Source organism: Anastrepha ludens, chromosome 2 (assembly GCF_028408465.1).
Source record: "Anastrepha ludens isolate Willacy chromosome 2, idAnaLude1.1, whole genome shotgun sequence".
Classification (NCBI taxonomy): Eukaryota; Metazoa; Arthropoda; class Insecta; order Diptera; family Tephritidae; genus Anastrepha; species Anastrepha ludens.
In genome coordinates, this window is record NC_071498.1 from 44949421 (window position 1) to 44964069 (window position 14649).

The 14649-nt window shown below is 35.7% G+C and overlaps 2 protein-coding genes across 2 annotated transcripts in view; one reads left to right on the forward strand and one right to left on the reverse strand.

Annotated features, from left to right (window-relative positions):
* Positions 1–1068: 1068 nt before the first annotated feature.
* Positions 1069–4697, forward strand: LOC128869982 (putative inner dynein arm light chain, axonemal). Its single transcript, XM_054112578.1, has 4 exons — positions 1069–1418; positions 1481–1603; positions 4037–4169; positions 4254–4697. The coding sequence occupies exons 1-4, from the start codon at positions 1308–1310 to the stop codon at positions 4631–4633; spliced, it is 747 nt and encodes a 248-aa protein (XP_053968553.1). The 5' UTR covers positions 1069–1307; the 3' UTR covers positions 4634–4697.
* Positions 4698–4705: 8 nt separating this feature from the next.
* LOC128869949 (RNA helicase aquarius) overlaps positions 4706–14649 on the reverse strand; it is a 41049-nt gene continuing 31105 nt past the window's right edge. The window contains exons 8-11 of the mRNA XM_054112550.1: positions 11895–12938; positions 11661–11832; positions 5395–5763; positions 4706–5325 (exon numbers count right to left, since the gene is read on the reverse strand). Coding sequence (XP_053968525.1) covers positions 4795–5325; positions 5395–5763; positions 11661–11832; positions 11895–12938 — 2116 coding nt within the window. The 3' untranslated portion in view covers positions 4706–4794. The remainder of the gene's footprint in view (positions 5326–5394; positions 5764–11660; positions 11833–11894; positions 12939–14649) is intronic.

Here is a 14649-nt window from a genome sequence, read left to right on the forward strand (position 1 = left end):
TATAGTTCAGCGCTACATAAGTATCGCAAAAAATATATGCTTTTCCAAACTAGTAATGGGCGTTCACACACAATTTATTGCCTTGTTCCTCGTTACTGAGTAGCTTCCCCTACCTATAAGCTATCCCAAAACGTCATTTAATAAACTTATAAAAATAAGATACATATGACGTGCATATTACCAAATATACCACACTAGTAATATCGTGAGACAGGTCTTAGGATTAATATCTAATCAATATTATTTAACTTATAATAGGTTCACATATAACTGGATTATCCACTTTTTCTAGCTTAACTCCCATTCCATAATTAAAAAGCGGGATTAACCATACAAAATTTCTGCCCTCAAATCCGAGAGTATAAATATACTTTTTGCTGTACAACACTGTGGTTTCTGTGTTATGGATAATTATTATTACAAATGTAAAAGTAAAAACTAAATAGATGCCGACAAAGAAAAGGTTTGTAATAATACAATTTTGTCAGATATCGTTAATTTTACAGAAAAAAGCACGTGCCCATAAACACATTGGACTGTTATTGCTTATTATAAAATGTAATATCGAATTTCTCCTGCATATTGCTGCCATAATTTTTTGCAACCAAAGTAGACGTCGTTTACGGATTTCATCCAGCTGTCCATTACTAGCAGCAAATTGCGCAATTAAATTATCTATTGCTTCTACTTACCTTTTTTTCATATCGTTGGTAATAATTGAACAAACAAAAAACATTAAAATATTCAATCAAATCAATTTATATTAAGAAACCCCTTTCAAAGTCCACCCCCCCTTCAAAACCCATTTCAAGTATTGACAGCTGATTGTCAATTTTGCAGCTAATTTGTCATATGTGAACTAGGAGATTAATTTTTTTTATAGCTAATCACTGCTTAACTTAACGATATCTAAAAGTAAGTTCACATTTTTTAGATATCGTTAAGTTAAGCTACTTTGATATATGTATATAGGGAATACCATTAAATGTATTTACGTCTAGCACAGGGTAACACATGTGTAATGTGCAAAGGAATTCATGTTAACATCACCCTCTCAACCGGCCCCTTGATAAGCACAAAATTGAAATATTATAACATCATTTCTTTAAAATACTATAAGCTTCCTCTTCCGGTTGCTATAAACAAAATAATAATAAATAACAGGCATTATTCGAGAAGACAAGCCAATCAAGAATAAATCAAAATTTTCAAACTGACGGGAAATATTTAAGTTTATATTTTTTATATACAGATCAAAGATTATTTAATTTTTTATAAGTGCAATATTAAATAACCAACTAGCAAATATGGATGAAGTGGATGTAGCTACAGTTGATCAGTATCAGACACTGGTGCGCTATAATAATCCAGTGTTAGTAGTGAAACACCCTGACAAAAAGGGTGTACCAACTGAAATTGTGAGTCTAGATTTACGGATTTATCAGGCTTGCGTTATAATGCAAATAAATGCTATTCATAGGAGTTAAAACGACCACTAACGGCTGGCGCTTTGTTGGACACCAAACGCGAAACTGAGGAGATACTTAATTCCATATTGCCCCCGCGCTGCTGGGAGGAGGATGGGCAGTTATGGCAACAAACGGTAGGTGGAATATGTACTGAAACTTACATCAACTATAGAGTTGGGATACTGTTAAAATAGAGCTCAGGTCACTCTATACATAAGTGACGTTTATGGAGTATAAGGTTAAGGAGTTAGAATTGAATAATGGTTTTTAGTTTCGCACAAAAGATGATCAAGGCTTGTTGTTGGTAACACTCCCAGTTAAGCTATCGGCACTGGTATTGGTTTTAAAAAGTCTGGAAGATTTATATGGCCACATAATCGTTTTTGGTCAACTTAATAGTGAGAATATTAAACTATGAACTAAGGAGCATAACAACATGCAATTTTTGCAACATGTAAGCAATTTTTCGCATGGAGACTGCCGTTGTTATGATGTAAGACGAGCTACCTTCACAGAAACCATCTCTTTAAAATAAGAAAATCATACACCAAGCAGTGTTCCTACAATAGTCTATTGCAAGTTGCAGGAGCGACCTGGATTTATTACCAACTCAGGAGGGAATGTTTTGCGCTGTTACACAACAAACCCAATCTTTACAATTTCGCGCCGCCTGAAAAACATAATCGGAGGCCGAGCTCTAATCATCGCAGAGGATAACTCGAGTTGCCTCGTGAAATCCGCATAACACTGGCACAATTATGCCCTGAACATTCTACCAGTTAAATCCTGCATATCAAAAATAGGTCTATAGTCTTGCACGATAGTAACAAACCCTTCGATGTCAACACTTATTCGAACACCAGACCGAGTAGAGTTCAGTAAAACTGATGCAATAAAAACAATACCAGTTTCCTTGGGCCAGTAAAATGATACCTGTTTGGAAAGACTGGTAGTTTAGACCAGACCAACGTTTATATAGTCAGTTCAATGCTGGGTGGTAAAGAAATAAAAACATTTTATACGAATCTACGTGAAGTCTTAAAATACTGAGTGGAGTAAATAGAGGAATCGGTGTAAATATTAACTCACACAATCAGGTTGCACGTGAAGCACTTAAGTTGACTATACTTGAACTGAATGTCACAAATTACTCAACACGATGGTTAGACAATTCAGTGTAAAACACAGAAGTATTGAAGGAGATTGCGGAGCGTGAGCTTGCATGGCAAAGTACAGCCAATTTCTTTGTTCCCACAACTCTCCCGTCTACGCTACCCGACCGATCCGGATTTATATCTGTCGTGGGATTGTTATATTGGCTGTTGCAAAGTTGTTGCCAACAACAAACCCTCAATTCTTCCAAATAAAAAACCGGTTAGACTGGTGCTTCCCTCTATTGAACAATCAAGGAAGACAAGAAAACCCGATGGACAATGAATAACACATGTGTAGCTACGAGGGCGGCTCAATAAGTACCCGTGTTTGATGGCAGAGGACGTTCCTGAGGGAAGTTGGTGTTAGCGTCGTGTGCTGGCATCTATTAAACAACTGCAAAACAAATTTCAGATTGATTGATGGGTTAGTTAGGACTTGGCAGCTATTCGAATAAGACGTGTTTCGTAATTTTCGCTAAGATGGAACAAGAGCTGTATAGTTCGGTAAATCGCATTTAGTTTTTGAATGGGGATAAATGCGAGGATATAAAAACAAAGTTGGATGCTGTCTATGGTAACGCTTCGCCATCTATGGCCACAGTTAGGTATTGGTTTAATGAATTTAAACTTGGCGAACATCCGTTTTTGATAAGGAGTGACCAGGCCGCCCGGCAGATGGAAATCATTCAAAAAGTCCACGACATGATTCTCGCTGATCGAATAACGAAAGTGCACAAAGTAACTGAGGCCATAGGTGTGTCGTCCGAAACGACAATTAATATTTTACATGATAAGTTGGCGATGAAAAAATTGTCGGCCCGATAGGTGCCGCGATTGATCATGGTGGACAACAAGTGGATGCGACTGTTAACTTCGAAGTTCATCATTACACACCAGAAACTAAGCAGCACTAAAAAAAACTGGATTTCTCTTGGTGAATCTGCTCCAAAGAAGACGATTTTTTGGGATGTGAACGACATCATTCTCATGGATTTTTTAGAAGAAGGAAGAACGATTACTGGACGACTACTGTGCGAAATGTTGAAAAATAAAAATAAAATTTTGGGGAAAAATGGTGTCTTCATTTCTAACACGGGTGCTTATTGAATATGATCGAAAAAAGGTTAGGAGGACGAATATTTTCTGTGTGATTGCAAAGCCTTCGTAAGGGCTATGCGAATAAAAATAACTTAGAAAATATGTCAAGTTTAGACATTGATAGCTTAAAAAAGTTCGTCATAGGTATTAAGTGGCTTAAATGGCACTAACGGGAATATGAGATATGGCGATTCCACAAATGGCCATAGTGTCTAAGTAATGAGTTACTATAATGGGCTTTATTAGTTTCTGTTGAACAATGGCAAAGTTATTGTCATGGTACATATCTTATTTTATACATCTTCTGATTTTTAGGTATCAAGTACACCAGCCACTCGACAGGATGTCATCAACTTACAAGAGATGCTGGACACACGTCTTCAACAAACGCAGGCTCGTGAGACGGGCATTTGTCCCATACGCCGAGAGTTGTATACACAGTGCTTTGGTACCGAAACAAAAAAAAAAACTGCTATAATTTATTTTTTTAACTAAAAAATAAAACGCATTTATATACTTTTATTGTATGTAGATGAAATAATTCGTCAAGTCACCATTAATTGTTCAGAGCGTGGCCTGCTACTGTTACGTATACGAGACGAAATCGCCATGTCTATGGAGGCATATGAAACACTATACTGCAGTTCGGTGGCATTTGGTATGCGTAAAGCATTGCAGGCACACGAAGAGAAAGAAATGCTGCGCGATCGTGTCAAAACATTGGAAACCGAAAAGGAATCGCTCGAGGAGATTATCAACGACATGAAGATCAAGCAAGAGCAAGCAGAACGTCGTAATGCAGAACTGCGCGCGTCAGAGGAGAAGAAATATGCCGAAGAGGTTGCATTCCTCAAGAAGACCAACACACAATTAAAGGCTCAACTGGAGGGCATTACAGCGCCAAAGAAGTGAGGTACTGCATTAACTTTTTATATTCGTGCAATATGGAATGGAATTTTGTATAATAATTTTTTGTCTGCGTAATAAAATGTTTATATATTTCTTTATTTTATAGTTAAACTTTCAATAGAATATTTCGCATATTGATAATCCCTTAATGAAAACCCAAACCACTAATCGGCCACTGGCGCGTTAAGATTAGCCGCCGGTGTTTCAACAGCAGCAGCTTCATTTTGCGCAGTAACCGTTTCAGTTTCTGTTTGCGTCGCATCCGTTGACGCACTAGCTTGCGCTTCGGGTTCATCTTCCTCTGCATCTTCCACGCATACTTCATTAACAATTGGTATGGGATCGAATGTAGCAGCAGCTTTTGGCGTCTTTTTAGTTTCCTTTGCCGGCCGTTTTGTAGGTAGTTCGTCATTCTCTGCTGCTTGATTTGCACCCTGTTCAGTTAATTGTGCTATATCACTCTCCTCAACACTTTCCTGTGGTAGATCTGCATACATTTGCAAGTCCGCATCAGCAGGCAGCTTGTCTTTAAGCTCTTCCATGCGCTGCATATAGATTTCGCAGATATTTTCTGCCATTTCCGTCATGTTTTTGACTTCGTAAATGCGTTGCACATCCACTTTTTCGTCGGTTAAACGCTGTGTGGGATAAGTTTCTTCTTGAAGCAGTTGCAGACGCTGGGGGCGTTGGGTTAACTGCAAAAAAAAAAGAGAAAACAGTAAGCTTAACAAAAAAAAAAAATGTATTTTTACACCATGGCTCACCAGTTTGAACGTTTGCTGCAATTCAAAACAGTTTTTAAACAATGCCACACGTCCGAAAATATACAATCCCAATCGCGCACGACTCATCGCCACTACCAAACGACGCACATCGCGCAAATGTCCCACTGCTTTTGTGCGTACCAGCGAAATTAGTATATAATCATTCTGTTGACCTTGATATTTGTCCACAGTCGTGACTTTGTATGGCCAGCCAATAAGTGGATTGTTGCCGCAGCGTACATCGATCACATCGCGTATCAGATGCTTTTGTCCATTGTAGGTGGTCAGTATGGAAATCTTATCGGCGGGATAGCCCAGTAGACGCATATACATGTAAACGGCAACGACGTACTCAGCCTCAGCAAGATTCTGTGAGTTACAATTTGAGATAAACAAAAAATTAGGTAAGGTTATGGAGAGAAAGAAAACAAGATGTATACTCGTAAATATATTAAATTAGATGAATGTAAGATGATGGTTTTGTGTGATTCGATTTTTTATACCCAATGCCCACTTCTTTGTACGTCTCTCATCAAGCCACATAGGCTTGGACGATGACAATATACGATAAAGCGGCCCTTGGGGTGTTCGAGAGAGAGATTGTGTGGAAGATTTTTTTGATTTTTGCTCGTTGGCGACAGCGGATTTCATAGACGATGAGACGACGAGTTATGTGAGCTTTATGACGGCATAGGGTATATTCAGAAACGCATTATAAATGCGCAGTAATTGCAGCACTGGCAACACTGCCAATGTGACAAGTGATGCAATTGATAGATTTGTTAACGATTTGCAAAAAGATTTGTTGCATTTATGAACGCGTTTTACACTAAAATGGAAGTATTATTGAGTTTAGTTGTTGACGATATATTTGAAGTAAAAAGTGATAGTTTTTTGCTAAATTTAAGAAAAAAAAAGACGTGTAAAGCTAAAAAGAAGATCACATATAGTAAGATGTTCATTAAAACGAAAAATTCCCAAAAATAAATATTTTTTTTTATCTTTTAATTTATTGTGATTGTAATTCACTACTTTTCCAATTTTCAAAAAAAAAAAAAAAAATCTTTTTTTGAAACAGTTAGAAAATTTTCGCTGCGCGATTTGCCCGTCTATTTTCAAATCTTTATTCACTTTTTTTATTTCTTCCGCCACCTTATTCCACAAAACACTCTTTTTCCTCCTCCCTGAAGCAAATTCACTTTCCATGCTCAGTCGGACTCTGAGAAGCAACTTTATTTCCGATGTACTTAGATAATCGCTAAAATCAAGAAAAATGTAATAAAATATTGTTTTAATAACGTATATTTAATATATCTTTGCATTAAAAGCTAAAAAAATTAGTTTTATACTACTTTTCATCAGACATCATATTAGCGTAATCAGGGGCAGTATTAAAATTTTTCCTGCAAATAATGCGTGACGTTTGATACAATAATGGCGTTTTGGAACGCGATGCATTTGCAGTACTGCCATATTTGCATTTCTGAACGCATTGCCAACACTGCAAAAGTACGTTGCGCATTATAATGCGTTTCTGAATATACCCATAGTCGTCATACATCCAATAAAGATCCATCGACTCCGTTGACATGGTCATGCCGTTCGAATGGATACAAATGTATCAGCCCTGAGAATATTCGATACGGTCCCTGCTGGTGGTAGCAAAGGAAGAAAAAGGATTCTTTTGAGTTGGAAAGACAAGGTGGAGTAGGCCTTGGCTTCACTTGGTGTGTCATGTTCAACTAGCGCCTGTTAGCACGTGGAAGAAAGACTGGCCCACTTTGCTAAAATCGGCCAAAATCGCTTAAGGGGTTATATACAGTAGGAATTTTCAAAAAAATCGATTTTTTTTTTTTTGAATACACAAATAAAATTCAATATCGTTCCGGTGAATATTTTAAGTTACACGCAAATTTGAAAAGGCGTATCAGAGTGCTTGTAAAGTGCTTTTCAAACTTTAATCACGTTTTTTCTCAACAACATTATTCGAAAACGGCTAAACCGATTGATATCAAATTTTAACACGAGCTTCTTAAATATATTTTTTAGTAATTAATTTACGATTTTTTTCCACCGATAAATATTTTTTTTATAAACAATTTAAGGCCGAAATTTTGGTCAAAAATCTATTTTTTTGTTTTTTAGAAACCGCCATTTTATTTTGCCTATTTCTTCGATTAGTTACTAGATTTAACATTACTTTAACGGAATCTGGTTTTTTTAATTTCAGAGGATCCAGTTCAGAGATATAGTGGTCACCGCAAAACGTCTTTTTCGATAGGAGCTCCTGGAGATCAGCTGTAGCTCCTTTCCAAATCAATATTTTTACTAATACTTAGTCTTAAAATACAGTTAAACGATAACATAATATGTGTACAAATTAGATCAATTTAGATTAAGTTTTCTCAGAAAAAATTCTGGAAAATTTGCTTGTTTTCGGCCTTCTAACTGTATATAACCCCTAAGCATTACTTATATCACAGATATATAGGAAAGGTGGCGCAAGAACTTCGCTCTACTTAAATAAAAACACGCTAAAACTTTCTTATTTCACGATTGATATAATAATTCCAAATTGACATATGCCGCTAGAAAAATAGTTTATTTTTAAATTATTTTTGGAGTTACTTTTTGCATCACTTTGTTCATATAGCAATTATTATTATTATTAATTGTTCGACTTTTACATTTCATTACATTTCATTTTTAATCATTAACATTAGAACGTACGACAGTGACACTAGGTCGTTTGTCGGAAGAAAAAAGAAAAAAAAAATCTTACATTTTACATATGTTACTATGGTACTATATATTGAATTCGCTTAAAATTAATTTTCTATATTCTATAGCACCAGTGATGAACTTAAATAAATTATTATATCCAGAAGGGCCAACACCATTTAAAATGTCTATGATTTCATCTCGGTTTAAACTAAATTTTCCAAAAAATCTTTGACGAATTCTTTTAAGTATCGGGCATTTTCCTAAAAAATGTGTGATGTCTTCTAATTCATTTAAGTTACATAAAGTGCAATTTAAATCCCTTTGGCTTCCCAAGTATATTAAATCACATCTGGCTTTCATAATCCACATAATTTTATAGATTCTAGTATTATCGTTTAAATAGCTTCTGGCGTTGTTATGGTCTAATTCCTTATATAATCGGGTGCTTTGGTGTGCCCTTTCCCATAAAGTTCGAATATTCGAATCATGAAGATTTTCTATTATTGAAATTATATTTCTATTCCACTCTCTTTTATTTGAAGTGCCCCAGTTACATGTTATATTTAACTTTTGTGCTAGATTACTAATTTCTTCAACCCAAAATATCTGTTTTTCTAAAATCTTTTTTGATAGTATATGAGGCAATCTATTATCATTATATTCAAATAACGTTTTGAATATATATTTTAAGTGAAGCTGCAGTGTATACAAATGAAAACTTGGAACATTTGTCTCCAAGAGAATGCAATAAGATGGCGTATTACTCGGGAGATGAAGTACCCTTTTTAAAAAATAAAGTTGAATTTTGTCTACTTCTTCAAACAACGAGTTTCCCCATACCTGAGCAGCATAACTCTGGATTGCTCTAGTCACCGCTAAAAACAGTTTCCATTTTGCCGACAACTTAATTTTATTTTTACTAAGAAATGTGCACCAAGTTGCATTTATGCTATTTTTCGCTAGAACATTTCTATTTTCTATATGTTGCTTGAAACTGAGTTTTGATGTTAGCTTTACACCCAAGTAATTATATTCTTTCGTTATTGGTATAACTTCGCCGTGAAAAAACCACTTTTCTTTTTCTGCTATTCTACCGCCTCTCCGAAAGATCATTATAGCTGACTTAGATAAGTTTACTTGCATGTTCCACTTTTCGCAGTATTTTTCTAAGTTGCTTATCATTTTTTGAAGAGCACTAACCTAGCAATATGTGAAGTACGAAGAAAGTTATCGTTTAAGCGATGTCTGTTTGTCCGTCCATCTGTATGAGCAGTACATAGGTTAGGTTAGGGTTTTGTGGTAGTCGATTTAGAGTAGACAACTCACTTAGACTATGTATGTCCGTTGTAGTACCACTGTGTAACACGGGGACCCTACTTTATCATAGAACCATTTAGACTCTCTTACGAAGCGTAGGATAGATTTTATCCCAACACCGAATAGTTTCGTAAGAGAGCCAAAATGGTATTCTCTTAACAACCTTTCTATACCCCATTCTAAGGCCGAACAATTACAGAGGAAGTGTTTTCTCAATTTAACAGGCAATGACCGGTGACATAAGTCACGAAAATCTTCTCTCTTGAGAGGTTGAGCAGTTCTCCTGAACTTTTCGTAAATAGATGCGGCCAAACTAAACTGGTTGTAACACAAGTATTTTCTTCTCTCCATAGCTGGAGAATATTATTTTTTATCCTTAATTTGCAAGTTCCCATAGAAATTCTAATATTGCCTCTATTTTCAAGCAGTGGAAGATTAAGTCTGCCTAGCTCATCCACCTTGCAATTTCCTTCAATATCTCTATGTCCCGGAACCCATATAAGGCTGATTTTGAAGACGGTGCTAATATCATTTAGAGCTGCCAGGTATTCCTGAGCAACCTTTGATCTTAGTATAAGTGCCTCCATTGATTTGATGGCCGCATGGCTGTCCCGCACTTTTATAAAAAAAATGAACATTAAACAAAAGTTAAATAAAATAGCCTACTGTAAAAAATGTGTTTTTGTATGACATGAAATTTGACAAGGACAGCTCTTTTCAGTGGGAAATCTTAAGACTAAACAGAAAGTCAGTGAGTATCATATTAGTTCGGGGAAAAAGAAATCCATTAGTTTTGCGTAAAATTGTGGCAAAAAATAGTTTAAACCTGTTTTATGGTCGATCTTTCACTCGTGGGCGATGTTACGACTATTAATATGTCGGTCAACTTTGATTATTTCTGTAATTTTATCGACATTTTCTTTAACATCAAAAATGCCTGAATGAAATCGAAGATACCAAAATTGCATGTTATTATCTGTTACAGTATCGACACCATGAACAACATTTACAATTTCAGCGACCTGGCTTGCATTTTCCCTTTTATCAAAGAAAAACTGTAAAATGTACCAAATTTTCTCTTGTTGAATTCCATTGTTAACACCCTGTAACTCACAACTGAATGGTGCAAAAAAAAAAAAAAGAGGAAAATACCTTTTATAGTGTGAAATGTCACCTTGACAACAAGCATAAATTTAAAATTATATGATCGATACTTTACATGAGAAAATAATGGATTTCTTTTTCACCAAACTAATATCTCCGTGGAATCCCCGCTGGAAAATGTTCCAGGAAACGTCATTTTGGTCAACGGTGAGCACTAAAGAAGCATGATAAATGATTTTTTGTAGCTGAAAATTGAAGATATGACTTTGAACGACGTTTGACTTCAGAAGAATGGCACGCAATGTATTGCTGACATTTAGTAGAATAAAAAAAAAATAGTCAGCTGCGCCGTAGAGGGGGAAAGTACGTCAGCTGAACAGGCGAACTTGTAAAATAAATTAAAAAGTAAAGCTACTTTATGCCGATTGAATTTTTTTCCATTCTATTTTTTTTTTATTCTACTAAATGTCAACAATACATGAAAAAAATTGCAGCCGGTATAAAATGAGTTGGTAGAAATTTTTTTTCGACACGTTTCGTACCCTCCCACAATCACACCCACCGCGGGTGCGCCAGCTGACGTTCACTTTCGTTATTCATAAAAGCTAAATCACAAGTATAGTCAAGGATTTAACGGTATAAAAACGCAGTCCAAAATCGGCCCCTGGCTCCCGGACTATATGCATTGGAAAGACAAAGATATTTGATGATTGTAATTGACAGGTTTTCTAATAGCGGGCGCTGTCGGCAGGCAATGGCAATCCTCCAAGTGTATTTCTGCCATAAAAAAGCTCCTCATAAAAGTCATTTACCGTTCGGAGTCGGCATTAAACTGCAGGTCTCTCCGCTTGAGGAAAAAGATCAAGACGCACACCAAAAATAGGCGGAGGAGCTCGGCCAAACACCCAGTAAGGGTGTAAGAGCGAAGAATATGATGGGTGAATATTTTTCAAATCAGCCAAAATCAGTTATTTAGATTAATAAATATTCTTGAAATGAGCAGCTGAATTCAGGCACTTTTTGTCTCTATCTAGAGATTTAGAATATCCCCTTGGCATTCAAGTGATGATGATAAATAGCGAGCATTATCCTAGTTTATTACTCTACATATATTCACTTACTTGATAAAAGAAAGGATTTGGTTCTGTTTCGCCCACACCATTGAAATCCTCCACATTAATGAGCTGATAGTCATGCACAAATCCAGCATTGGCATTGCGGTACTCGGCGCGTTGCAAAATATGCGAAAGATCATCTAATTTCTTATATCGCCATTTGTATAAAGTGCAAATACTAAAATAAATAGTTAAAATATTAAAACAAAACTTATGGTAAGTAAACGAAATTCAACAAACCTAGATCTGGCACGACCCTGACCATCCAAATCGACTGTGGGTACACCCAGTCGCACCAGTCGCGTAAATAAACTCTGCTCCATATTCGAGAACTTTTGGAATGCCATATTTTTGATAACTGGCGGCAACTGATGATGATCACCGATCATAATCCAACGCTTCAAGCGATTATAGCCATCGAGCGGATTTTGCAATAACAGCGGTATGAACGTTTCGATTTCCAATATTTGCGCCGCCTCTTCCATGAGTATGTTGTCATAACGGAAACCCAAATTTACTAATTCCTTACGCTTCAGCGCTGCGTGTGTACAAGTCATCGCTATAATTTTTGCCTCTTTTACAAGCAGATACTTTGAGCGATCCAAGCCGGTGCGCAGCAGTTCGAAAGCGCGGAACTCCTCTAATTCCGTGAAAATATGTGTTATATAGCGGAAACAAGATTTTGCAATTTCCATATATTCGTCGTATGTGTCGCCTTTGAATAACGGTTGCGGTGCATCGGCAAAGAATCGTGTGAAAGGGAATTCCTTTTCGAATACCGCGCGCCAAGTAGCCGAGTCAGTGTCATCCGCAACGGCTGTGGCTTGCGTGAGAAACTTTTCCCAACGAGCTACCACATTGTAGAGATAGAAATAACCGGCCGTTTCACAAGTGTAGGCGTTATCGCCAAGTACATTGAGCGATTCTTGCAACTTTTGTACTTTTTTGAGCAGCTCTAAGCGCTGTGTGAGTACGTAATTGACACGCCCATAGCGACTAAAGTCCTTCTCCGTCTCCAAGGCCTCTTCGCCGTGACCGAGACGCAGCAAATGGCGCTCGTCAATGTCGAGAGCCATAATTTTCTCGAAAAGCTGGTTCAGCGCTTGATTGGAGTGTGTTACGATCAATGTACGTTGATTGGGATGATTGTGATAGAGATTGGATATGATTTGCACAGCGACATCTGTTTTGCCCGTACCTGGAGGACCTACGACAAGCGTGAGACCGGGTTGCATACCAGCGCGAATTGCTTCCAGTTGAGTGGGTGTAAAGCGGACGGTGTTTCTGAAATCAAGTATTTAAATAATTAGGCAATAAAAAATATACGGCACTGATGGAAATTTGGCATGCAAAGGGGCTTTTATTTGTGGAACAACACCAAAGGCACACCACAAATGAGAAGATAAACTCGTCCAAACATCCAACAAAGGATCTTATATAAATATAAGTTCTCGTATACATATAATTGCACTATTTTTTGTACACAGTATTTTTATGATATTTTTACTACTAAATGCCACGTATTGCCTTACTGCATATATCAATTAGATCATTCCGAAAACTACGATACCGGAACGACCCGGATGTCAGTTCATGTGCATTTCTCAACATTTTACGGGGAATGTTTTGTATTTTTGAAAGAGCACGAACAACAACAACAACGAATAAGTTCGACAAAAGTTTAGAACGATTTTCCATTCCATTAACGAATTAAAAAAATAATAAACAAAAACTTTTTTTAGGGATCTCGCCAGACTTGTGATATATACGATCGTGGCGTGCGTCTTTTTCTTATTGGTCCACAAACGGAGGACCTTAGATTTAAATGTTGCATTGTGGCGGATGATGGTTTTTAATGGCACAAATTCTTTCCGAGATTAATCATTAACTGTTTGGGGCGACTGGTATTGCAAAAGATTTTCGCAATGCTGATTGAACCCAGCACTTTTGTGGTTATTTTTTTTGTAGATCCATAGCAGTATGTTTATTTAAATCTTTATTTGTATCGTTAGCTTTATTTTTATTTTTTATTTTTTCGAATTTTTTTATATTTTCAAATATTATTTTGAAATATTTCTTCATTTTAAATAATATCTTCATTTCATAATGCATCTTTGTTTTTAAAAATTTATTTATTTTTTTAAATTTATTTTTGAATTTTTTTTATTGTTTTATTTTTTTATTGTTATATTTAATTTTTTTTATTTAAAATTTTTTTTTGTTATATTTACATTTTTTTAAACTATTTTTATTGTTATATTTCTAATTTTATTTTTTATTGTTATATTTTTAAATCTTTTTTATTGTTATATGTTTATCTTTCTTTTCAAATTATGCTTACTTTTAAAAATTCGTTTTGTCTTCACTTTTAACTTTATATTTAAATTTATTTCTATATCCAAATATATCTGTAAGTATGTATTTTTTTAAATTTCTTATTTTCTTAGTATTTTTTATAATGTTAAATTACTATTTTTCCGCCGTAGCCGAATGGGTTGGTGCGTGATTACCATTCGGAATTCACAGAGAGACGTCGGTTCGAATCTCGGTGAAAGCAAAATTAATAAAAAAACATTTTTCTAATAGCGGTCGCCCCTCGGCAGGCAATGGCAAACCTCCGAGTGTATTTCTGCCATGAAAAAGCTCCTCATAAAAATATCTGCCGTTCGGAGTCGGCTTGAAACTGTAGGTCCCTCCATTTGTGGAACAACATCTACACGCACACCACAAATAGGAGGAGGAGCTCGGCCAAACGCCTAACAGAAGTGTACGCGCCAATTATTATTTATTATTATTATGTATCATTATTTTAAAAAATTTCCTATTTCCAAATCAATAATAAACTTTTTTTATTGTTACATTTTTTATCTTACTTTACAAATTCTCCTTTTATTTTCAAATTAATATTTTTTAATTTTTTATGGTTTATATTCTCTTTTCCTTTTTAATTTAGTTTTGTTTTCAATTAAAACTTTTTTTTTGAATTTATTTTTTT

Bases quoted from the DNA above. Each gene is read 5' to 3' on its own strand.
- LOC128869982 (XM_054112578.1), top strand. From the start codon at position 1,308: ATGGATGAAGTGGATGTAGCTACAGTTGATCAGTATCAGACACTGGTG. The intron at 1,419-1,480 runs GTGAGTCTAGAT...TGCTATTCATAG, and splicing joins AGGGTGTACCAACTGAAATT to GAGTTAAAACGACCACTAAC. The intron at 1,604-4,036 runs GTAGGTGGAATA...TCTGATTTTTAG, and splicing joins GGCAGTTATGGCAACAAACG to GTATCAAGTACACCAGCCAC.